Below are 25,276 nucleotides of genomic sequence, written 5' to 3'. Positions count from 1 at the left end.
CATGAATTTACATTTCATACCAAAATGCAAGCATATGTGACTACCTGATTTCCCAGCACATAGTACTTTGGAAGAAAAGAGCAAAGGAACTAAGAAACTACGTCACTAACAGCACAAAACTGAAGAAAAAGAAAGACAAACTAGAAATTAGTGGCAGAACCCCAAAGTAATATGGTTTGGGGTACAGGCAAATGGCCCTTAAATAGTCTGACAGTTCCTATAGTGTTATAGCTCAATATATATTCAAAACACTGCCCGAGTCAGGAACAAAAGATTAAATTGTTTTTAATAATGTAACATATTACTAATATAGAGAAGTACACAAAAAGTACTAGAAAGATTTTCATTCCACATTCCTAATGTATGGGATTAAATAATAAATGTTTACATATATGTTGGTCAAAAAAATGAGTAAATGAATAAATAAATACTGATTAAAAGAAAATCACTTTAGGCATATAAGAGGATATTCGTAGTTGATTGAAAAATTAATTTATGTGAACTACTTCATTCCCTATGGTGCAAAAAATATTGGTTATTACAAAAAATAAAACAACTGCAATCATTTAAAACTTCTTCCATCCAAAAACTAATTTATTAATCAACAAATATGATATACTATGTTCTTAAAATGCTGTTATGAGGCCACAGAAAAGATTAACACAATCCTTGCCATTTGAGAGTTCATAATCTAAGCAAGAAAGAAAAAAATTCAAGGCAGACTGACATTTGCCATAATAAAATTATGAAATGGCATTGAGGAGATCAGATGAGGGAAATGACTTCTGAATTAGAGAAGGACGGATCAAGAAAAGCTTATTTAAAAAGTGGCATTTGAGACAGGCCCTGGAAGATGAACACAATTTCACAGTTCAAATCAATGGGAGCAATCATTGCAAATTAAAGACATAGATTCTACAAAGTCTAGATGGGAAGAAAAAAATAGAAAGTCATTTCAGTAATAATAATAAGTTTGGTTCCTATGGAGAAGACTAACAGGTAATATCTAGAAAGTCAGTTTAAGGTCAGACCAAAAATGAAGAGAATTTTAAATGTATGTTACTTCTTTTAGTATTCACAACAATCTTATAAAGTGGATATTATTGCTGCTATGTCAGGCAGCCTCTAGGATGGCCCCAATGAGCCTGCTTCCTAATATCCACACATTTGCATAATTCCCTTCCTTTGAATAACTTGAAAAATGTTACCAATAAAGTGTTGAGAAAATTTCACGTCAATGACTATATTATAAAAAAATTCTGATTTCTATCTTACTAGTAGACTCCCTTTTTGATGAAGCCAGCTGTCATATAGAAGGGCTCACATGGCAAGCAACTGAGAGCAGCCTTCCCATAAACACTAACATGGAACTAAGGCCCTCAACGTAATGGCCTTTGAGAACTGAACCCTGCCTACTAATATGTGAGTTTAGAAGCAGATCCCTCACCAGTCGAGCATTCTTTGGTGACCAGAACCCTTGCTAACATCTTGATTGCAGCCTCATGAAAGACCCTGAAGCACAGAACATAGCCACACCAAGACCAGTTTCCTGAATCAGAGAACTGTACATAATAGAAAGAGCGGGACCTTTAAAAAGTTAAACCAAACCTTGTTTCCACCACTAGCTACAGTACCTGGCACATGGGCATGCAAGAAATTTGAGTTTCTTTGTCCTTTCTCACACCCATCCTCACTCCCCACTTTTTTCTCAATCTTCTGGAGCCAGTGAAGAAACTTTAATAAGTAAATGAGTTGACCAGGGTCAACTAAAATCAACAACAACTAACATAACAACCTCTCTTAGTTACCTACACAATAAAAATGAATAGTTAACCCACTTTCTGACACCTGCTAGAGAGCTTAATCTAGCTATTATAAAGAAATGTGTATAAACACTGACTTTTTCAAATATAGCTTCCATAATTCAAACTAACATTAAAATATTACATAACTATTCATAAATCATTATGTATTAACTCTTTATATTGTATAGGAGTAGCATTATTACGTTGTGGAAAGGACAAGGCTTGGCGTTCTGGCTTGACTCCAAGTTACTTAACCTCTCTGAATATGTTTCCTCATCAATAAAACCAAGATAATGGTATCTACCTCACAAAGACTTGTCAATTAAGTTAGATTACACATGATGTAAAATGTCCGCATACTTCACTTTAATGACTAAGGAAATATTATCACCCCCCTCCTTATCTTATTCATAAGAAGTATGATACTTTTCAAAGGGTTTACTTCAAAAATAGTTTCATGTTCTTGCGTTTCATGCAAAATGTGGAATAGTTAAATATGATGATAGGAATCAATCAATAACATTGTATTGTCTTTTAGCGCAAATAACAAAGAATGTAGGTCATGATGACTGGGCTTACAAATATTTTAAATTTAAAAATTCCATTTTCTTTGATTTCACATATGCTTTTTTTCCCAAATACAAATGTACCAGCCAGTAAAGTTAAGGGATTATTTACTTCCTTCCATGGATCAAAGGTACCCTAGCTAAATGGAAATAAGATCAGACAACTTGCTCTACAGTTACTACCTCAGTAGTTTCCCTGGTTGAAGGGTTCTTACTTGTCTTTTTCCTTTATCATCTTTACTTCCTACTCAAGTGATCTGGGAGTAGCCAAGGTAATAATTTCCTCTCATGAACTATTATTATGGAGCTAAAGAACATGTATAACATCCTACTCAACTTCTTTCATCCATTTTAACTCTTCTTTATTTTAAGGCTGATTGGTCTTCAGAGGAAGCAACAATACTCTGTTCCCTTCAAGTATTTAATTTTTATATGTGAAAATTAACTTCTCATTTCATTTTCCATTTATTCTCTCAACAAACATTTAGTGTCACCTACTATATGCCAAGGACACTACTAGGCTATAAGTACAAAGGTTTCCAGATCATTTATAAACTTTGTGAGATTACCATCCCAAGGTATAATTGAAAACACTCAAAACTCACCTATCAAGAAGAGCAAATGAACCCAAAGCAAACATACAAAACATCATTCTACAAAAATCAAGCTCCAAGTTACATATATTACCAAACTTTTTTTCCAGATGGCAAGTATAATACACTATCTGTATTATAACTTCTCTGTTGAAAAGCAGAAACAACTTTTTCTTCTGAGGCTATTACAAAATGTTGATAATCAACTGTCTATTGGTAGAACCAAGAGAACTATCCACCTCTTCTGGCTTTTCTTCTTCTCCTAAGAACGTGTTATTAATTTTCTTAATATGTTAACTCTCTTTATTTTCTCATAAAACTCACACACAGGGTAGGATTTGGCACAGAGACCCATCCTAAACCACTAGTAGCTACTAGTGGTTGCTAAGGAAATGAAGAGGAAGTGGTCAGAGTAGACAAGAGCAGAAATTAATCTTACACATATTGGCCCAGACATGAAAAGTATTAAAATATTTCAGGTCTTGAGGTTAGAGGTTTTTCCCCTTGAGCATCACAAAAATATTAGTACAACAAGATAGATTTTTTTTTTTGCTGCCATTTGTGGCAGATGAATGCATTTGATTTGTTTGAAATCAAGTTATTGGCCTCTATATGCTATTCTATAGAAATCCAAAACACCAATGATCACACTTAAGCACAAAATCAACATTAACCAGAACTGTAGTTACCACTTTGGTGAAACACAGAAAAACAATTATTTCCAAAAGTAATTTTCCCAATTTCCTTCAAATACACCAGTTGTACGTTACATTTCTTTCCCTGTCATGAATTTAAAAAACTGTCATTCCTACATTTTAGTCTCATCAACATAAGCTATAAAAGGGAAGAAAGAAAAGTAAATTACCAGAAGAAATTTGAATATAAAAGAATATGTTGAAAATCACACTCCAGTGTCTTTTTAAAAGTTCCAAGCAATGGTTCAGTTTCCCCTTTCCTCCTCCATTCTGCACTCCGCCCCCCATTCTACTTCGCCCAGACAGAGGGTAATAGTCTGAGCTGCCCTGGTTGAGTTGATCCTAAAGTTAACATTCAGCAGCCCATTTCCAGACAGCAGCGCTAAATCTATTTGGATAAAACGCGTGTGACCCAGACAGTTGGCATTTGGCCCAAACGCGTTGCACCGGCAGCTCAAATAAAAACAAGAGTAAGAAACTCACTCTCTTGTTCCCTCTCAGTGCGCTTTTTCACTCTCTTTGCCTCTAGTACAACAAGGAAAGAAATTACCAAAGACAGGAATTGTAGTACACATTATCAGAAGGCAGCTTTCCAAAAACCCCTCTGGCACTCCAACTGCCCCCCCCCCCACAACAATCCCTGAACTTTGATCCCATATACCATATACACAGACATACCCAGATATTCAAGGCTCCGGAGGGTTATGAGTCTAGCACGTCGTCCCAAGTGGCCAAAAGTAAATCAAAAACACACGCTTCCATCTCTTTGATTAGCCTATTAAAAGCTTAACATATCCTAGAGCATTGGGGCTATAGCTAGCACATTAATTCTGCCCTCTGAGCCCAGGCATAAAATATGCACTTGTCTGACTACTTAAGACACTGACATGAAACTATAAAATGCAGGTTTTTCTTTAAGAAAGCTAGAAATCAGTTTAAAATACACATCATTATTACCTTCCCGATTACTTTTTGGTGATAGTTAAAAGACCACAATAATCATAATCAAGTCATATTTCACAAAACATGTCTATTCGTATAATAGACGTGTATTTTTTGCATCATAAAATACTTGCAAGACCCAGATTTCTCCAACCCCCGACTAGTCTGGAGTTAAAAAGATTTCTATCTGTAAAATGAGTTCAGTCAAGCTCACTCATTGCCATTAAAAACACACACACACGCACATGCACACATACACACAGAGAGAGAAAAAGTTTTCTACGCGTTACTCAGAAGACAAGCAAAGCACAAGTTTTAATTTAAAAAAAAAAAAAAAGCAAAAACGGTTTCACTGAATATTGTTAAGTCTTCCTTACCGTTTTCATCTTCAAATTCTGATAAAAAGTAAGTTTCAAACAATAGAGATTGCACTGGACGACTCACGTACTCTCTCCTCTCTCTCTCTCTCTCTTTTTTTCTGCCCCCCTTTGCAAAGCCACAGCAGTCAGTTACTTATTCTGCAGCCAGAATAAAACCCTATAGTCTGGCTAAACCGGGCTTTAGAGAACGGACTTTGCGATTTGGCAATAAAAGAGATGCCATCAACACATCCAGGCTACCATCCAGAGATGCTGCCTTTGCAAATCCCCTTTCTCTCTCGACCCCCCCTCTGCAAAAAAAAAAAAAAAAAAAAAAAAAAGGAAAGGAAAAAAAGAAAGAAGGAAGGGGAAAAAAAGGCTTATTGGGGGTGGAAGTGGTGCCCTCTCTTCCTGGACAGCTTAGTGCCTTTGCTATGCAAATAACATGTGAAGAGCATCAAAGGGTATCAAGAGAAAAGAAGACAAGAGGAGCAGGAAGGGCAGCAAAGTTTTGTTGAAGTAGCCCTAGATCTCACTACCGGCCCCCAGCCAACTTGAATTGCAGCAGGAGAAAATTTTGGCAGCTTTTCCTCGGAGGCAGAGCACACTGACGTCAGTCTGCAGATGTGCCGGGCTGCGTCGGGTGCGCATGTGTCCTGGGTCGTCACGTGGAGGGGGAGGGGAGGTAGAGGTACAATCAGGGTAACCAACTACCAGCCATTCAGAAGGGCTTAGACAATGTCAACTTTTCCACCCTGTGAATGAGAGAGATTCTGGCCCTTCTAAACTCAGTCCCCTACCCCACTCCGCCTCTTTTTCTTCCTCCTCCTCTTTTTAGAAATTCTAGCCTGGTCTGTGATTAGTTGTTTCTTGGAAAAAGGAACGGGGAGGGAGAGGATGAATGACTTCAGATGAATTAATGTCACTGTTAAGATCGCTGGTGTCCTTCTCCGTGCATTTTTTTAAGTCCACGCAACAAAAATAGTAAAAGTTACGCATAAAGTGCCCTTAAGGAAACTTACAGCAAACTTAGATCAGTGCCATATTTCAAGACTCAGTAGCTACATGTGCATAAAATGCCTGTGTTTTTTCAATATACCTCAACAAGTAAAATTGCCACCAACAGGGAGAGTAGACTAAAGTAAACTAAGACCAGCACATTTTCCATCTGATTACCGACTTCAGGTTATGTGGGGCTTTAAAAGAAGGGGGGAAAAAAAGTGGAGGAGGAGGAAGAAAGAGAAGCTTGCATTATTTCCAGATGAGGGTGAGACTGGCTGGTGTTTTAAAGTGCAACCGGGGAAAGCTACAAGTGGAGTGTATTTTTTTAAGTCAGTACATTGAATGAAACCTCAATGACTGTCCAAATGAAAATAAATCCAAAGTCAGACCCTCAAAAAAGGGAGGAAAAAAAAAAAAAAAACAGGAACCCTGCTGCGATCTCAAGATAAACAAACAAAACCTCAAAACTGGTTCTTCAAGCTTCCCAATCCCACCCTCCGTCCCACCCCCACATCTCCGTACACACCAGCTGCTAGTACACACTTTAAAGGATAAAACACCACTAAAACGTAGCACTTTCACTTTCAGTTGCTGGGAGAAAGCCATTGGCATTAAACTGTGGGGGAAATGCCCAAATATGTTTTCCATGTCCTAAAGCAAGCAAACAAAAGTCTGGCACACAAATCGGAAACAGGAAAAAATGTGAAAATAGCTCAGGACAAATGTTGCCTTTCAGCGGTGTAATCTGCTGCATCATTTATCTGTCTCTATGGTTGAATGTAGGGTAGGGAAAGGTTTAAGAGTTTCCGAAGCTGGGGGGGACACGGGTTGGGGGGGGCGGGGGGGTATTGACGCCTTGAAATTCCAGTCGGTAGTTAACGCCAAGTCAATTTCCGATGGCCAGAACCAGAAAGGGGAATTGGACCGGAGGGAAGGTGGGGGGGAGGACGCTTCTGAATACCCGCTCTTAAGTTTCAAGCTTCTGCTAACATTATTGCTCATTTGACATTTTTTTTTTCTTCCTACACCGGAGGTAGTAGGTGTAATTCTTCTGGTGAATACATGAATAGTTGGCTAAAATAAGGCATGAATCAGACTGAGAACGTCCAAGAATACAGTTATTTCCATTCTTTTTCTGAAGGTTGAAGGGGAAAGCTTTTGTCTATAGTCTATAGTACTCATCTTGACCTTAATCAGTAATACTTGGCTCAAATCCATTTAAGAAGTAGAAATACGTCCTGTGATTGACATTGACAGTTTTAAATAAGGAGGATTCATATAGAGATAGGTGATATAGATAGTTAGGTAGATAGATAGAGATGTACTTGCATTAAGATACATGGATGACCAATCCCCTAGCAATAATTGTAAACACAAAAAATAAGTAAGAAGAGCGGGTACAGAACTGTTTTTGCATGAAACCACCCTTTAAGTAGTTGTGAACTTTATCCTTAATTTAAAAAAAAAACTGGTATTAGATAGATACTGCCAGCACAGGAAACTAAAGTTAAGGTGTAAATAGGATCATCTCTACACGTTATCTGAAAAGTTTTTATTCTCAACTAAGACAAACTGCCCTAGGAAGTATTAACATTATAAAGGAAAGGAGCCTATTCCAGGAGAAATGGACATTGGCTAATTACTTATTCAAACAGTGCCATCCTGCGTCAAAAAAGAGTAATGAAAATTTCCAAAAGATTCCTTTTCTCCTCCAAATGACTGAGTTAAGGGGAAAAAAAAAACAAAACAGTATGAGAAAGGGAAAAACATTATTAGCATGAGAAATGAAGTGTCAGTTTAGCTTTATATGTGCATGCATGTGTGTATACAAGTAACTGCATTACAGAAAATTCAAACACGTATGTAAGTAGAGAAATAGTATAATGAACCCCAAAATATATATGATCCAGGTTTAACAGGTGTCAACACATGAAGAATTTTTTCCTATTATTTGCTCCACTCCCCTGGATATGTTGAAGCCAATCCCAGATAACATTTCATTGCATCCATTAAATACCTACCTATGTTTCTAAAATATAAGGACAAAAATATAATAACCATGACTATACCACTATTTCTCTTAAAACATTAGTATTTCCAGAGTGCCTGGGAGGCTCAATTGGTTAAGTGTCTGCCTTCAGCTCAGGTCACGATCCTAGAGTTCTGGGATCCAGCCCCATGTTGGGCTCCCTGCTAAGCAGGAAACCTGCTTCTCCCTCTCCCATTCCCCCTGCTTGTGTTCCCTCTCTCATTGTGTCTCTCTCTGTCAAATAGATAAATAAAATCTTTTAAAAAATTAATATTTCCTTAATTGCAGCAAATATCAGATGTCCTCAAATGTCAATAAAGGCCTAAAACACTATATTTTTTGGAATCAGGATCTACATATTGCATTAGGTTGATCAATCTCTTATGTCTCTCTCTTTTTTTTTTTAAGATTTTATTTATTTATTGACAGAGAGAGATCACAAGTAGACAGAAAGGCAGGCAGAGAGAGAGAGAGGGAAGCAGGCTCCCTGCTGAGCAGAGATCCTGATGCGGGACTCGATCCTAGGACCCTGAGATCATGACCTGAGCCGAAGGCTCAACCCACTGAGCAACCCAGGCGCCCTCTCTAACTTTTTTTATTGAAGTAGAATATTCACACAGAAAAGTACATACATATATAAATGAGGAAAAATGTTCAGTCTAACAATCTTTCATAAAGTGAACTTGCCCATGTAACCATGTGACCAGGTAACTCTTCTACCTATCATTTCCCACTTGTTTCTTTTTTATCTTACAATATGAATGCCATAATAATATCTTGGGATCTTAGCATATATAGATAGCACTTCTGTTAACATGAAAATGTTTTAGTGCAATACCCATGCATTAATTCCTAACTGAATTATTTGAAACAAATTTAAATTAATCCCTGAATGGATTTAAGGTACAGTAGAATTCTTTTAAAGTTTTATAATGACCAGTCTTTACTTTTTGAAAAATTTTCTCTACAGTTTTTCATTTCTTTCTCTAAGAGATGAAGATCATAGACAGAGTAGAGTTGAGAGCAAATTCCCTACTTACACCTAAAAAAAAGCTTTGCTAGTAGTCTCCAGAAGCCTTAATAAACCAAAGTACACAGATACCATTCAGGAATGGAATAAATGGAAAATTGGGAGAGGAAGGAATTTGTATGTATGCATGCACACAAGTATGTATTTCAGAAATTGAAAAAGAAGAACAAAAAAAAAAAGCAAAGGCAGAAGAGCTTGAGAGCCCAAGAATAAAGATTGAAGAAATTTTAGAGGTAAGAACAGACTTTTAACTTGTAGTTTTTAGTGTGTTAGCATGTAAATTAGATTTAATTATTTTATTTTTATTTTTAACTTAGATTTTAGGCAGTTAACATACAATGCAATATTGGGTTTCTGGAGTAGAATTCAGTGATTCATGTATGTATGTATTGTAGTATTCATGTATTGTATGTATTCACGTACATACAATACCCAGTGCTCATCACAAGTGCCCTCCTTAATACCCATCACCCATCTATGCACCTCCCTCCATCAATCTTCAGTTTGTTATCTATTGTTAAGAGTCTCTTATAACCGGTTTGTTTCTCTCTCTCCTATTTTTCTTTTTCCCCCTTCCCATATATTCATCTATCTTCTTTCTTAAATTCCACATGTGAGTGAGATCATATGGTATCTGTCTTTCTCTGACTGGCTTATTCCACTTAGCATAATACACTCTAGCTCCATCCATGTCATTGCAAATGGCAAGATTTCATTCTTTTTTATGGGTGAGTAATGTTCCACTGTATATAAATACTGTGACTTCTTTATCTATTCATTGGTAGATAGATAGACATAGATTTAATTTTTTAGGTAAAAACCAAGACATTTTTAAAAGATTTTTAAAAATTTATTTATTCATGAGAGACAGAGAAGAAGCAGAGGTAGAGAGAGAAGCAGGCTCCCCATGAAGCAGAGAGCCAGATGAAGGACTTGATCCCAGGACCCTGGGATGATGACCTGAGCTGAGGGCAAACACTTAACCAACTAAGCCACCCAGGTGCCCCATAAAACCAAAGCATTTCTTAAAATTAGACTGTTTGCTTGTATTTGTAGAAAAATGAAATGAATTCTGATTTCATGTTGGTTTAGAATTACTAAATTGGACTAAATCTACAAATGTCAACATGAATAAATTATGTAACATTAAGTTGAAACACTGCAATAGCTATATTGATTCAAACTGGGATAGGATGTACATAATATGGTATAGTTTATATAAATATATATATATATATAAAATATGTATTTCAAACTTACAAAAGCATTCACAGAAAGAAAATACAGTCTCTTGAAGATCATAGTTACCTGGGGAAGAGAGAAAAGAATAGGACTAAGGAGGAGCACAAAGTGGCATCAACAAAAACTATGAATTTTACCTGAAAAGCAAAACAACTAGAATTATCATAAAATGATAAAATCTGCTAATTCAAGGTAATGAATATCTATTATTTTGATCTGTATTGTGGGAATAATTTACAATTTTACAAAAACAAAGGAGATTACCATTTTTTAAAGATTTTATTTATTTATAAATAAGAGAGAGCATAAGCAGTGGAGGGAGCGGGAAGAAAGGGCTGAGAGAGAGAAGGAGCAGACTCCCTGCAGGGAGCCCACTGTGGGGCTTAATCCCAGGACCTGAGTTCATGACCTGAGCTGAAGACAGATACTTAACTGAGCCAACCAGGCACCCCAAGAAAGATTACTGTTACTTGTTATTACAGTTAATCTGGCAATTTCAGAAATTTCACAGTGCCAAAGCAGTTTTAACTACTTACTATTTTCTTCTTTATTTACTTTTCTTATTTACTTTTTTATTAGAGTATGAGATTAATAGCAGAAAGAAAAAGCATATTGAAAAGGGTACGTATAATTAATGATTTATAACCATACTATACAAAGAATATCTAACATTCAAAATGGAGAAGATGAAGCCAAAGCATACCATTGAGATAAAAACATAAACCCCAATGTGCTAATAACAATTAGCACTGTGCAAAAGGCTAAGGAGTATAAAAATATAAGGTTCCTGGGACGCCTGGGTGGCTCAGTTGGTTAAGCAGCTGCCTTCGGCTCAGGTCATGATCCCAGGGTCCCGGGATGGAGTCCCACATCGGGCTCCTTGCTCGGCAAGGAGCCTGCTTCTCCCTCTGCCTCTGTCTGCTTCTCTGTCTGCCTGTGCTCGCTCACTCTCTCTCCGTCTCTGACAAATAAATAAAAAAAAATCTTTAAAAAAAAAATATAAGGTTCCTTTTCTCAATAAATTCACAAACTGGAAAACAAGATTAAAGTGTGATAAGGGAAAATGCAATAAATTACATCATTTAGTGATATATATTGTTAATGCTTTGTGCTCCAAATGGGAGAGAACACAGTGAAGTCTAAATAAGGATTTTTCCGACATCCATGTTGCCAGTTAGTTGTTCAATTTTGTGGTTCTTTCCTTGAACTCACAGCAACATTCAGTTCATTTATGACTCCCAACTTCTGGAAATGCTGTAATTTCTTCCCGTGGGTTCTGTCACACTGTACTCTTCTAGTTTTCCTACTTCCCCAATGGTACTTCCTCCTTCCCTTCTAAGTTACTAAATATTAAAATGCCCAGGAGTCCTGATACCCATTCTATTCTTTATCGACTAATTTTTCCTTTAATTAATGTATGCATTCCAATGACTTTATTTATTTTTTTAAAAGATTTTATTTATTTGACACAGAGTGAGAGATCACAAGTAGGCAGAGAGGCAGGCAGAGAGAGGGGTGGGGAAGCAGGCTCCTTGCCGAGCAGAGTGCCTGATGTGGGCCTGATCCCAGGACCCTGAGATTATGACCTGGGCCAAAGGAAGAGGCTTAATCTACTGAGCCACCCAGGTGCCTCTTTCCAATGACTTTAAAGAGCATTTATATGCCAAAGCTTGTTAAAGATTTATTTATTTATTTTAGAGAGCGAGAGCTTGAGCAGAGGGATGGGCAGGGGGAGAGAAGGCTCCCACACAGAGCCCAACTCAGAAGTCAATCTGAGGGCTCTGAGGTCATGACCTGAGCGGAAATCAAGAGTTAGATGCTTAACCAACTGAGCCACCAAAGCACCCTGGGATAACAATGACTCCTATATCTAAATGAACTTCATGTGACATAAACAGGGATCAACAAGTTTGTCTTTTCCATGTAGAAAATGGAACTCCAATGCTCTAAGTCTCTAGTCAGTATGGTTTTTTCAGCCCACTTTTCAATTTCTTAACATGTATTCTACATATCATGTGCGGGGTTCTACATATAATGTGCAAAGTTTTGGTGGGAAAAATATGGAAAAGTGTATTTATTTCATCTTAGAAATCAGAATTCCTCTCTGCTGTGGTCCAAATGTTTCTGTCCCTCTCAAAATTCATATGGTGAAATCCTAATGCCCAGTATGATGGTAGTAGGAGGTAGAGCTTTTGGGAGATGGTTAAGTCAGAAGGGTAGAACCCACATTAATGGAATTAATGTTCTTATAAAAGAGATTTATGAGATCCCTCACCCCTTCCACCATGTGAGGACATAGTGGAAAGGTACTGGCAAGGAACCACAAAGACACTCACCTGACCATGCTGGCATCCTGATATCAAATTTCCAGGCTCCAGAACTGTGACCAAAAAAAAAAAAAAAAAAAAAAAAATTGTTGTTTATAAGTAAGTAGTTTGTGGTATTTTGTTAGAACAGCCTAAACAGACCAAGACTCTCTTTTCTTTACTGTTAAAACATTTTAAAAATATTTATTCTCTATTGTGAAGTGTCTCTAAAGTCTTTTTACCAGTACAATTTTTAACTGGGATAAATGTCATCTATTTTAAATGGGATAAATGTCATCTATTTACTGACTTTGAGAGTACTTCTTATATATTTCAAATTTGGGTTCTTTGTTGGATATAGATACTGTAAATACTTTCTCCCATTCTATGCAATGCCTTCTAACTCTTTAAAAGAACTTACCCTTTTTCTACACAGAAATAACTAATTCTAATATAGCCTATTATAACTCTTTTTCTCTTATGTTTAGGTCTCTTTGTAAAGTTTATTACATGCAATTGTCCTGAAGCAATAAGAACCCTTTGTCCTGCTGCCATTTGGAAATAAGAATATATATATCATGTTCCAATCAAAATGAACACTTTCTACCCTAAATAAGCCAGAAGTAAGAGGGAAATCCAACACTGTCTTCAAGATAACCTTGAGTATTTCCCATAAATTAACTTTCTACCAAAAAATTATTCTGTACTTTAATGCCTAAAGGTATATCACAACTTATGTGTATATAGTATATAGAAGTGATGTAGAAAAATTCATATTTTTTCCCACTATGAACATGCTAATGCAAACTTGGAAAGCTTGGAGGGATTTTTTTTCCTTTAAACATAGGCTGTAATTTTTATCTGAATAACCAGATGTTCCAAAGTAGTTCCAATGTTTCTTTTCCAGAAACATTTTCTTTCTACATGTCTTCCTTTCATAACTAATATTAAAAATTTGTGTGCTGCTTTTATCCTCCACACTCCTCCTAAGTTACTTTCTCTCCTCGTTGAAGTATGTCTACTAACAGTTCTTTTAGGGACAGTATGCAGCAGGAGGTTTTCAGTTTTCATGTCAGAAAATCTGCTTTGTCCTCATTCTTGAATAATAGTTCAGCCAGTTACAGAATTCTAGGCTGATGCCTTTTTCCCCCTCGGCATCAATATCTGTTATTATAGATTGTTGCAGATTAAAGGTAAGTGCTATTTCTATCTTGCTAACCTATCTTTTCTCCTTACTATCTTTGAAAACTCTTTGTCCTTGATGTTTTGCAGTTTCAATGAACTATTTCATGATGTGGTTTTACCTTTATTTATCCTGCACAGTATTCTGTGAACATGTTTTTCTGAGTTGTTCTGTATACTGAAAATTTTTCAGCTCTTATCTATTCAAATATTACTTATTCATCATTCTCTAATTTTTTAAAGATTTTATTTATTTATTTATTTGATAGAGAGAGAGCTCAAGCAGAGGGAGCAACAACCAGGAGAAGCAGACTCCCCACAGAGCAGGAAGCCGGATTCAGGACTCAGATCCCAGGACCCCAGGGTCATGACCTTTGCCAAAGGCAGATGCTTAACCAACTGAGTCACAAAGGTGTTCCTGCAGCCCTTTCTAGATAGAAGAAATTTATTTCTTCAAACAACTTCAAAATATACATTTTAAAGTCTTCATCAGATAATCCATAAAATTAATTTCATTGAGAGTGAATGCTCCATTTGTTGGATCTTGCTACCAGGTAGGATACCTTCAGTTTCAAGTAACATAAAAAATCTGTCTCAATTTACTAAAACCAGAAGGAGAATTTATTATCTTATATATCATGTTCCCTAGTAAAGCATCCCTAGGGTCAACTAATTCACTGGCTCAACAACATTATCAGAATTTGTTCTCTCTCTTTTGCGACTCTGCCATACTAAATATGCCAGATTTGCCCATGGCAGCTCTCCTTATGGTTACAAAATGGCTAAACAGTTCCAGATGTTCCATAAAGACCCAATAACATCCAGCAGAAGAAAAGAAGTCATCTCCTCCTGTATATTTTTTTAATCAGAAAAAAAAGAAATCTATCCCAGAAGTTCCTCAGAAGACATATATATTAAGTCAATATTGCATCAAATGTATTCCTAAGTAAATCACTAAAAAGGGGATTCAGACAGCCATGTTCAGTTTAGCTAAACACATGGCTGTGTAGACAAGAATGGATTATCTAAACAAAATTTAGTTCCCTTAGAAAGTAGGAAGAACAGAGGCAAAAAAAAAAAAAAAAAAAAATATATATATATATATATATATATATATATATATATATATATATATGCTGTCCTGGCTTTCTTTGCATTAAATTTTTTCACTGATTTAACATTTGCTTTCTTTGGTCATTTTACTAGGAAAACTGTTATGTTTATGGTTTGCCATTTTTATTCATTTTCTCCTCCTCTTTTTTGACACATTTTTACCTAGGAATTTTAAAATTGCTTTTAAGTTGCTAGTCTCTTCAAGCCCCAAGTCCATAACCAGTTACTACAGTGTTTAAACATTTCCATGATAAAATTATTTATTATATAATAAAATAATCCAAAAGTTAATGACTTAAAGCAATAAACATGTATTTTCTCACCATTTCAGTGTTTCAGAAATTCAGAAATAACTTATCTGAGTAATTCTGGCTCAGGGTCTCTCATGAGGTTGCCGTTAAGATTTTGGCCAGGGTTAGTCAGTTATCTGAAGGCTGAAAGTGGTTCACTTACACAGCTGAGACAGTGGTGCTTTGTTGGCAGGGGACCTCAATTTCTTTTCCTGTGTCCCTCAATACAAACTGAGTGTTGTCATATCATGGTGTCAGGCTTCTTCCAGAGCTTAGCAATCCAAATGAGTACAAGACAGAAGATGCAGGAGTGCCTGGATGACGCAGTCAGTGCAAGGTCAGGATCTCAGCTTAGGTCAGGATCTCAGAGTCATAAAATCAAGCCCCAAGTCAGGCTCTGTGCTCAGTGCAGAATCTGCTTGAGATTCTCTCTCCCTCTCACTCTGCCACTCTTGCTCATGCTCTCTCTCTCTCTCTCTCAAATAAATAAATCTTAAATTAAAAAAAAAAATAGAAGTGGCAATGTGTTTTATGAGATAGTCTTCAAAACTATACACTGTCTGTTTGCCGTATTCTACTGGTCACAGAAACCAAACTGACACATGTGAAGTTGGGGCTACCTGAAGACGTGAATACCAGCAGAGAAGGATCATTGATCTTGGACACTGGCTATTACACCCATCCGAGAATCAGTGAGTATTTCACATAAGCCCACTTACTTCCTGGTCCTAAAGCTGTATCTTCGCATCTTTCTCTTACACCTTGCTAGGTTCACAGCTTGTTTATAAGCCTCAGTAGTTTTTGTTTTAGATCTCCTTTCACAGAAGTTTTGGCTGTAGAGACTCACTCAAGCCATTAGCTTCATTCAGAGGCCTTGATTCTAGTCCTCCTTCTCATATGGAGAAGTATAATATTCTTTTCCAGGAAAGAATCAAATTCTCATATTTAGGGTACCTGGGTGTCTCAGTGGGTTAAGCCTCTGCCTTCAGCTCCGGTCATGATCTCAGGGTCCTAGGATCGAACCCCGCATCAGGCTCTCTGCCCAGTGGGGAGCCTGCTTCCCTTCCTCTCTCTCTCTGCCTGCCTCTCTGCCTATTTGTGAACTGTGTGTCAAATAAATAAATAAAATATTTAAAAAAACCAAATTCTCATGTTTACTAAGTATCTTCTAAATCCAGAGGCAAATACAACTACGGCATCGTTTCTACTGATAGCTATTTTTCTTCTGATTTCTGAGCCATCGATGTTTATCTAGCTTTTAACTCTCCATATAATTTTTTCTTTTCTTTTAAATTTTATCAATGCTAAAAGTTATAATAAAGAGTACACTAATGAGTGAGAACTCATTCTTATCACTTTCAAGTCTTATTTTTTTAGCTTTTTATTTTAAACTAATTTTAAAGTTGCAAAAATAGTACAGAGAGTTCCTATATATCTCTCACCTAGCTTCCCTAATGTTAACATCTTATATAACTAAATTAAAAATTACTGAGCCCAGTAGACTACCATTAGTAGTAGACTACCATTAATAATACTATTTTTTAAATAAAGATTTTATTTATTTATTTGACAGACAGAGTAGGCAGAGAGGCAGGCAGAGAGAGGGGGGAGGCAGGCTCCCCACGAAGCAGAGAGCCCCACGAGCCCAATGTAGGGCTTGATCCCAGGACTCTGGGATCATGACCTGAGCCGAAGGCAGAGGCTTTAACCCACTGAGCCACCCAGGCGCCCCTAATAATACTATTAACTAAATTATAGATCCCACTCAAATTTCACCAGTCTACCATTGATGTTTTCCTCATCCAAGAGCCTGTCTAGTACTTGTAAATCATAGATCTGATAAAGGATTTGTTTCCAGAATACACAAAAATTCTCAAAACTCCGTAACAGACAATCCAATTCCAAATGGGCCAAAAATGCCCAAATGCTTTATAGACTTTTTTCCATCCCTTTGTGCTTAGCCTTTCTGAATTATTTTGTTTATGTCTCCTATATATTGCAGTTGAATTTTGCTTTTTGGATTAAGGAGAGTCTCACTGTTATGACTAATATGTTTGGTCTCTTATCTGTATTAGGAGAGGCATTCTTCCTTAGGACATGATCATTCCTGTTTGTTCTTGCTGACTGCAAAACTCCAGGGTTACTCATTTTTTGATACTAAGCACTTTCTGGAACTGGTCATACTGCAAGTAGGTAACCACAATGTGGTTAAGGTAACCACAATGTAGCTGAGTGATATTTCATCATATGAATGTACCACATTTTGTTTATCCATTTGCTTGTTGAAGAACAGCTGTATTGCTTTCAATTCTTGGCAATTGTTAAAGGTATGTCAATGTCCCTGTTTTTTCTTTTTCTGGCATGTGCATGTTCTACCATTTGTTGGAAAAGCCCTGCTATAACACCTGTGTGCAAGGTTTTGTGTGGACATAAATTTTCAACGCATTTGGGTAAATACAGCATAATTGGTTGGTTAGTAAATATCTACAAAGTATTGTTAAGAAATACCAAACTGCTTTTCACAGTGGCTATATAATTTTGCATTCCAACCAGCAATGAATGAGAGTTCCTGTTGGTCACGTTTTCACCAACATTTGATGTTATCAGTGTTTTGATTTCAGCCATTCTAGTAAATTTGTAGTGGTGTTTCACTGTTGTTTACTTTACATTTCCCTAATGACATATGATGTGGAAATCATTTCATCTTATTTGCTGTCTCTGTATCATCTATGGTGAAGTGAGTGTTCTGACCTTTTGTCTTCTTTTTAGTTGGTGTATTTGTTGTCTATTGTTGAGTTTTAAGAGTTCTTTGTATATTTTGGTTACTTCTGTTATCTTTAAAAGATACGTATGTTGCAAATATTTTCTCTCAGTCTGTGGCTTATTTTTTTCATTCTAACAGTGCCTTCAACAAAGCAGAAATTTTAAATTTTAATGAAGACCAATTTATTTTTTCTCTCATGGATTGTAATTTTGGTATTGTGTCTAAAAAGTCATCATGAGGGGCACCTGGGTAATACAGTCAGGTAAGGATCTGATTTGTGGTTTTGGCTCAGGTCACAATCTCAGGGTGGTGAGACTGAGCATTGTGTTGACTCCGTCTCAGCACGGAGTCATTGAGGTTTCCCTCTCCTTCTTCATCTGCCCCTCCCCCAACTCATGTGCACACTCTCTCTAAATAAATAAATCTTTTTTTTTTTTTTAAGGCATCACAAAACCCAAGGTCAAACTAGATTACCTATGTTCTAGAACAGAATATAGTTATGTTCTAGAATAGTTATGTTCTAGAATAGAACATAACATTGCTATCTATTTTTTTATAGCTGTGCATTTTACATTTAGCTCTATGATCAATTTTTGTTAAAGGTATGTCAATGTCCATGTTTTTTCTTTTTTTTGGCATGTGCATGTTCTACCATGATTTGTTGGAAAAGACTCAGCTTTACTAGATTATCTTTATTCCTTTGTCAAAGACCAGCTGACTATATCTGTATGGGTCTTATTCCTGAGCTTCTCTATTCTGTTACATTGACTTGTCTCTTCTTTCATCAGTATCACAGTGCTTCAAGTACTGTAGCTTTATAATAAATCTCAAAGCTGGTAACAGTCTTCCATATTCTTCAGTATTTTAGTAGCTACACTGGATCATTTGCCTTTCTGCATAAACTTTAGAATCAATTTCTATTTCTAGCTTGCTGAGAGTTTTTATCATGAATGTGAGTTGGAAAATGGCTTTTTTGTAACCTATTATTGGTATGGTCATGATTTTTCAGCTTTAGTCTGATGATGTATGTTATGAATTACATTAATCGATTTTTTGAATGTTGAACCAGTTTTGTATACCTGGAACAAATGCTACTTGGCACTGGATAAATTTTTGTTCTACAATGTTGAATTTGTTTTATTTGGGATTTTTTGCAACTATATTCATGATAGATATCTGTCTTTAACTTTCCTTTCCTGTAATCTCTTTGTCTGGTTTTAGTATTCTGGTAATGCTGGCCTTATAGAATGAGGAACTGTTCTCTCTGCTTCTATTTTCTGGGATGGATTGTACAGAATTGACATGATTTCCTTCTTCTATGTTTGGTAGAATTAACCACTGAAACCATATAAGTCTTATACTTTCTATATGGGAAGCTTATTATTGATTCCATTTCCATAACAGATATAGCCTTATGCAGTCTAGCTATTTTTCTTTGTGTATGTTTTGGTAGATTATGTCTTTCACAGAACCGGTCCATTTCATCTAAGCTTTAAAATTTGTGGGTATAGAGTTGCTCATGATATAGCTCTATTTATCCTTTTAATTCCTGGGTTTAGTACTGATGGCCCCTCTTTTCATTTCTGATATTAATCTGTCTTCCTTCTTTCTTGGTTAGCCTGACAAGAGATTTATCAGTTTTATTGATATTTTCAAGTAGCCAGCTTTTGGTTTCAATGATTATCTGGATTTCCTGTTTTCATTTTCATTGATTTCTACTCTGATTTTTATCATTTTTCTTATTATTTTGGATTTAATTAGTTATCTGTACACCCAACATGGGTCTTGAACTCACAGTGCTAAAACCAAGAATCACATACTTTACCCAAGTGAGTCAGCCAGGTGTACCTACTTTGAACTTAATTTGCTCTTCTTTTTCTAGTTTCCTAAGGTGAAATCTTAAGATTATTGATTTAGAACTTTTGTCTTTTCTAATATCTTCAATGCTATAAATTTCTCTCTAACCTCTGCTTTTGTTGCATCTCACAAATTTTGAGGAGTTATATTTTCACTGGGTACAAAATATTTAAGCATTTCTTTTGAAATGTATCTCTCTTGAGATACCTTAATGCATTTGGTTAGATGTTGTTTAATCTCCAAATATTTTGGGATTTTTCCAGTTATCTTCCTGTTATTGATTTATAGTTTAGTTCCATTATAGTCTGAAAGCATAATTTGTAGTCTACTTTTAGAAATTTATTGGTGATGCAGAATGTGGTCTTAGTAAAATGTTCCATGTGCACATGAAAAGAATGTGTATTCTGCTATTGCTGGATTACTACCCTATAAATGTCAATTAGATCGAGTTGTTTGATGGTGCTGTTCACTTAAACTATATCCTTACTGGTTTTCTGCCTGCTGGATCTGTAATTATTGATAGAGGAATGTTGAAGTCTCCAACAATAACTGTGAATTCATCCATTTCTTCTTGCAGTTCTATTAGTTTTTGACTTCTATATTCTGATAAGTTAGATGCAAACACATTACAGATTATTTCGTCTTTTTGGAGAACTGATAGCTTTATCAGTATGCAAAGTTCCTTGTAATCCCATATCATTTTCCATTTGAATTCTTTTTTTTTCAAATTAATGTAGCTAAGTCCAGGTTTCTTTTGATTAATGTTAGCATGGCATATCTTTCTCCGTCCCTTTATTTTTTATCTGAATCCTTATATTTCAGATGGGTTTCTTGCAGAAAACAGAGTCTGAGTCTTCTATTTTTAACCACTTTGACAGTCTTTCCTGAACTGGTGTATTTAGTCCATGCACATTCAAAATGATTATTAAATAATTATTATCTGGAGTAATATCTACCATATTTGTTACCATTTTCTATTCACTGCTTTTGTTCCCTTTGTTTTCCATTTTTTTTTTAAGGTTTTATTTATTTATTTGACAGACAGAGATCACAAGTAGGCAGAGAGGCAGGCAGAGAGAGAAGGGGAAGCAGGCTCCCTGCTTGAGCAGAGAGCCCGATGCGGGGCTTGATCCCAGGACCCTGGGATCATGACCTGAGCTGAAGGCAGAGGCTTTAACCCCCTGAGCCACCCAGGCGCCCCAGTTTTGTTCCCTTTATTTTCCATTTTTGTCTCCTCTAGTTTTAATGGAGAGATTTTACATGATTCTATTTTCTCTCCTGTCTTAGCATATCAATTATACTGAAAATATTCTTAGTGATTGCCCTAGAGTTTACAATATACACTTACCATTAACCTAACTTCACTTTCAAATAAAGGATGTTCTATAGAATTGAAAAGTATAATTCTTGGTAAAAACAACAAAGAAGCAAACTAATGAAAGCACTAACTCAAAAAGATATTCAACGCCATGTTCACTTAAGCATTATTGACAATAGCCCAGATATGGAAGAAACCTAAGGATCCATCAGCGGATGAATAGATAAAGAAAAGGTAGCATATAAATACAATGGAATATTATTCATCTATAAAAATGAATGGAATTCACTATTTGTGACAAGGATGGACCTTGAGAGCATTATGTTAAATGAAAAAGTCAGAGAAAAAGTCATAGGTCATATGATCTCACTCACCTATATGTGTAATCTAAAAACAATAAAACAATAAAACAAGCTCATAGATACAAAGCAAGAGATTGGTCATTCCCAGAGGCAGGGGTGGGGTAGAGAGTAGGCAGAATGAGTAAAGAGGGTTAAAAGGTACAAACTTACAGTTATAAAATAAAGAAGTCTACCCCAAAAATATAAATGTAGTGAAAAGAAGGGCCACATGCAGCCCAATGTTCATAGCAGGAATGTCCACAATAGTCAAACTATGGAAAGAGCCGAGATGCCCTTCAACAAACAAATGGATAAAGGAGATATGGTCATATATACAATGGAATATTACTCAGCCATCAGAAAGGATGAATATCCAACATGGACGGAACTGGAAAAGATTATGCTAAGTGAAATAAGTCAAGCAGAGAAAGCCCATTATCATATGGTTTTACTTATTTGTGGAACATAAGGAATAGCATGGAGGACATTAGGAGGAGGAAGAGAAAAATGAATTGGGGAGAATCGGAGGGGGAGACAAATCATGAGACTATGGACTCTGGGAAACAAACTGAGGGTTTGGAGCAGTGGGAATAGGTTAGCCCAGTGATGGGTATTAAGGAGGGCATGTATTGCCTGGAGCACTGGGTGTTATACCCAAACAATGAACTGTGGAATACTATATCAAGAACGAATGATGTACTATATGCTAACATAATTAAAATAAATAAAAGAAAAGAAGTCATTTACAGCATGAGGACTATAGTTAATACTGTACTGCATATTTGAAACTTGCAAAGAGAATAGATCTTAAAAGTTCTCATCACAAGAAAAAAAATTTGTTAACTATGATGACAGATGTTGTGGTGGTCATTTTGCAATATATACAAAAAAAAATCATTATGTTGTGCACCTGAAATTAATAAAATGTATGTCAATTATACCTAGTTTAAAAAATCATAGTGAATAGTTGTCAATATATTAAGAAACATTTTGTGTTATGTAATATATATGCTTATTTTTTAACACATTAATAAGATCAAGTGTCTTGATTTCAAAGTGTTGATGTGCAAAAATGTTATTTAGAAACATCTGATCCAAATATATGTTAGAGTGAAAAAAGAACTAATAGTTAGCTAAATAAATACAACAGAAAATTAAAGACAATAGGGTATCAGGAATGTTAATACAGTTGTACAAACATATAAAACTGAAGTCTCAATGAGTTATATTCAAATGGATTGAATTATCGACCAGAGATATAATTTCTTCCAAATCAGTCCATACATACACATCAACCAATAACAAAGTTAAATATATTTTCTGATAGACTAAAACAATTTTTTGTTTTTAAATTAAGCTAACATCACCATATGGTGTGGGAAAGTTAGAATGTGGTATTACTTTCTGATATTTTGCATGATCATATTTAAGAGTCAGTAAAATAAAAAGCAATTCTAAGTCTTAATAGATTTCAGTAATTATCTTAAAGCAATGAAACTGAAAATACATAAACGTCCTCAGAACTTGGAAACATTTTCTCTAATATTCTCAAAACCACAGAAAGCTTACAAGAACTAAGCTGAGATGGAATATAAATCAAGACTAATTCTACTCTAACTTACTTTGTTTATAATTGGGCTCAAAAGTGGGCAAATAATCTTGCTATGTAAGAAGTCTGTAAGAAGAAATAGGATGTAATCATTATAGTTTTCTTAAATATCTTCTATAAGATACTGGACTCAAAAGATTCTAACCATTATCTTTATGAGTAGAATGTGAAATGAAGACTCACCCAATAAAGCAAGATGTTTACTGCTTTATCTATTTCTTTCTGTAATTTGCAACACAAAGAAATTCGTGGACAACAGTACTACCTACTTTGTAGAATTATTGTCAGGTTTATACCAACTAAACCATTTCTCCCTTCTTCAGTAACTTCAAGAACTTAAAAGATACTCATTCCTTTGACCTGAATTGGAGTATTCTAGCAAGGTACTTTATATGTCATCTTCCCATAAAAGAACTTAACATTCTCTGAAATGTAACAGTATTTGTATTTTCTCTAAAAGGGATAAGATATACTCAGAATAGTATTTGCTTACTTAAAAAAAATTAAAGTAAGGTAAGAAAGAATTATGGATGATAAATATTAGAAAGCTTTTTCAAATATAAAAGTACATACTAAGTCCTCTTAGAAAACTAATGATACTAAAAGGATTTGGAATTCTCTAGTTTAGCTTGTTTATAATCTTGAATGAGTCTTATAATATCCTCATTTTTTAACCTATGAAAAAATCTATTTAATTAATTTATTATAATATCATGCCACATCACCAGAAAAGCTAGAGATTTTTAGATAAGAGAATTTTATTTATAGAAAGGTCATGGAGAATTAACAACAACAACATTTTATGAACACAATTTTTTAAACAATAACAGAATTAAGAATGATTTAATATATAGTATTGCTTGTTATATAATACATACTAAAATATAGTTTTCACATTACCTAACCCATTAGTTTTTTCTGTTCCAATTTTTAACAAATCCAGAAATAAGGCAGGATTTATGGAACAGAATGACTACATACTTTTAAATTATGTACTCCATCTACATCAGATATTCTCAATTTAAAAACTACCTGCAAATTACATGGACTTTCCATTATAATTCCTAAATTTAAAGATATAAGCACCAAATGGAACACAAAATGCATAAAATAACTTGTCATAAATTTCAAAAGGAAAAAATTACACAAGCAATATTATAAATTAACAAATAATTTCCCAAAGAATACTGCAGAAGGTATATCAAAATTTTTAGAATGATTAAGTCTAGAATAGTTTTTACTTGCATTCTTTTCCATACGGTTGAAAACACCAAAGCACTGACTGAATTGAAAGAACCATTTATAAATGAATAGTAGATGGCACATACCATTTTATGGATAAAAGGAAGAGGGACTACGTACTTTGATTTGCAAATAATGTTCTTTATCCAAGTAAATCCTCAGTGTTTCTATTATCCTTAAATGACAAGATTCGTTAAGTACTGTAAAAAAGAGACCATCTTTTACTGATGGAAGGCTTCTAATCTTATTCGGGTTGGATCTTCTGGATGTCTCAAGGCAATTCCATTACGAAGGAGCAGCTCAACATAAGGTGGCCAAAAAGAATCACTAATTTTGACATATGGATCATGTGGAACATCAAATAACCTATTTAAAAGAATCTAGGAAAAAATATCGTTTAAGATATACCATACTTAGTAAAAAAGTGATAGTTATAATAAAACATTAAAAATTTGTTTACCAAAGAATGTTAATCTCTTTTCATTTTGAATAATTGCTTGTTATAATTTCTATGTATTAACTTAAATAATTTTCTTTCTTTAAAAAACACTACAGATATTAATAAATGGAAACATATTTAAAACTGTGAATAAGTTTCTGCAACTTTGTGGAAAAAAACCTTAAACTCAAACATGTAGTTCAGATAGAATAGAGATGCCAACTAAAGATTCCATCCATGTAAAAGCATAGGGTTTCACTGTGTAAATACTAAATAACATCATAAAAATTTTTTTAGAGTAATAATCTTGGGAATATGATTAAGGGCTAGTCCCCAATTTTGTGTTCTTTTAAAAAATGACTATATTCCTTCTAGTAAGGTATAAAAAACAGACCCAGTCTTATACTAAAGATAAGTTAATATAAATATATTTAATAAACTTTAGTATACTTAAGAACTTATGCAGTATTTTCTGCTTTGACCCTGTGTATAATCGTTCAGAAATCACTAATTAAAAGAAATCTTGAAGACAAAACAACTAAACAAAACACT

General features: G+C 35.1%; 2 protein-coding genes across 12 annotated transcripts in view; both read right to left on the bottom strand.

The window, feature by feature from the left end:
* ADAMTS6 (ADAM metallopeptidase with thrombospondin type 1 motif 6) overlaps nt 1-15,423 on the bottom strand; it is a 307,097-nt gene extending 291,674 nt beyond the window's left edge. For 4 of the 5 annotated variants that reach the window (XR_014309548.1, XM_082723083.1, XM_082723085.1 and 1 more), the window contains exon 1: nt 4,979-5,567. Coding sequence is in view for 1 of the 5 variants with exons in the window: in XM_082723086.1 (XP_082579212.1) it covers nt 4,979-4,987 (9 nt within the window). In the remaining 4 variants the exon portion in view is untranslated. Of the gene's footprint in view, nt 1-4,978; nt 5,568-10,281; nt 10,330-12,599; nt 12,644-15,317 lie in introns of those variants that run through there. The other variant, XM_082723084.1, reaches the window with a different exon arrangement.
* Nucleotides 15,424-23,777: 8,354 nt separating this feature from the next.
* Nucleotides 23,778-25,276, bottom strand: part of CENPK (centromere protein K) — a 40,316-nt gene continuing 38,817 nt past the window's right edge. For 5 of the 7 annotated variants that reach the window (XM_082723075.1, XM_082723078.1, XM_082723076.1 and 2 more), the window contains exon 10: nt 23,778-24,665. In XM_082723075.1, the coding sequence (XP_082579201.1) occupies nt 24,507-24,665 (159 nt within the window). In that variant the 3' untranslated portion in view covers nt 23,778-24,506. The remainder of the gene's footprint in view (nt 24,666-25,276) is intronic. The other 2 variants (XR_014309534.1, XR_014309535.1) reach the window with 2 other exon arrangements.

The sequence above is a fragment of the Mustela nivalis genome (genome assembly GCF_964662115.1).
Source record: "Mustela nivalis genome assembly, chromosome: 3".
NCBI lineage: Eukaryota > Metazoa > Chordata > Mammalia > Carnivora > Mustelidae > Mustela > Mustela nivalis.
The sequence above is the reverse complement of the archived record's forward strand: the minus strand, read 5'-3'. Positions and strand labels throughout refer to the sequence as shown.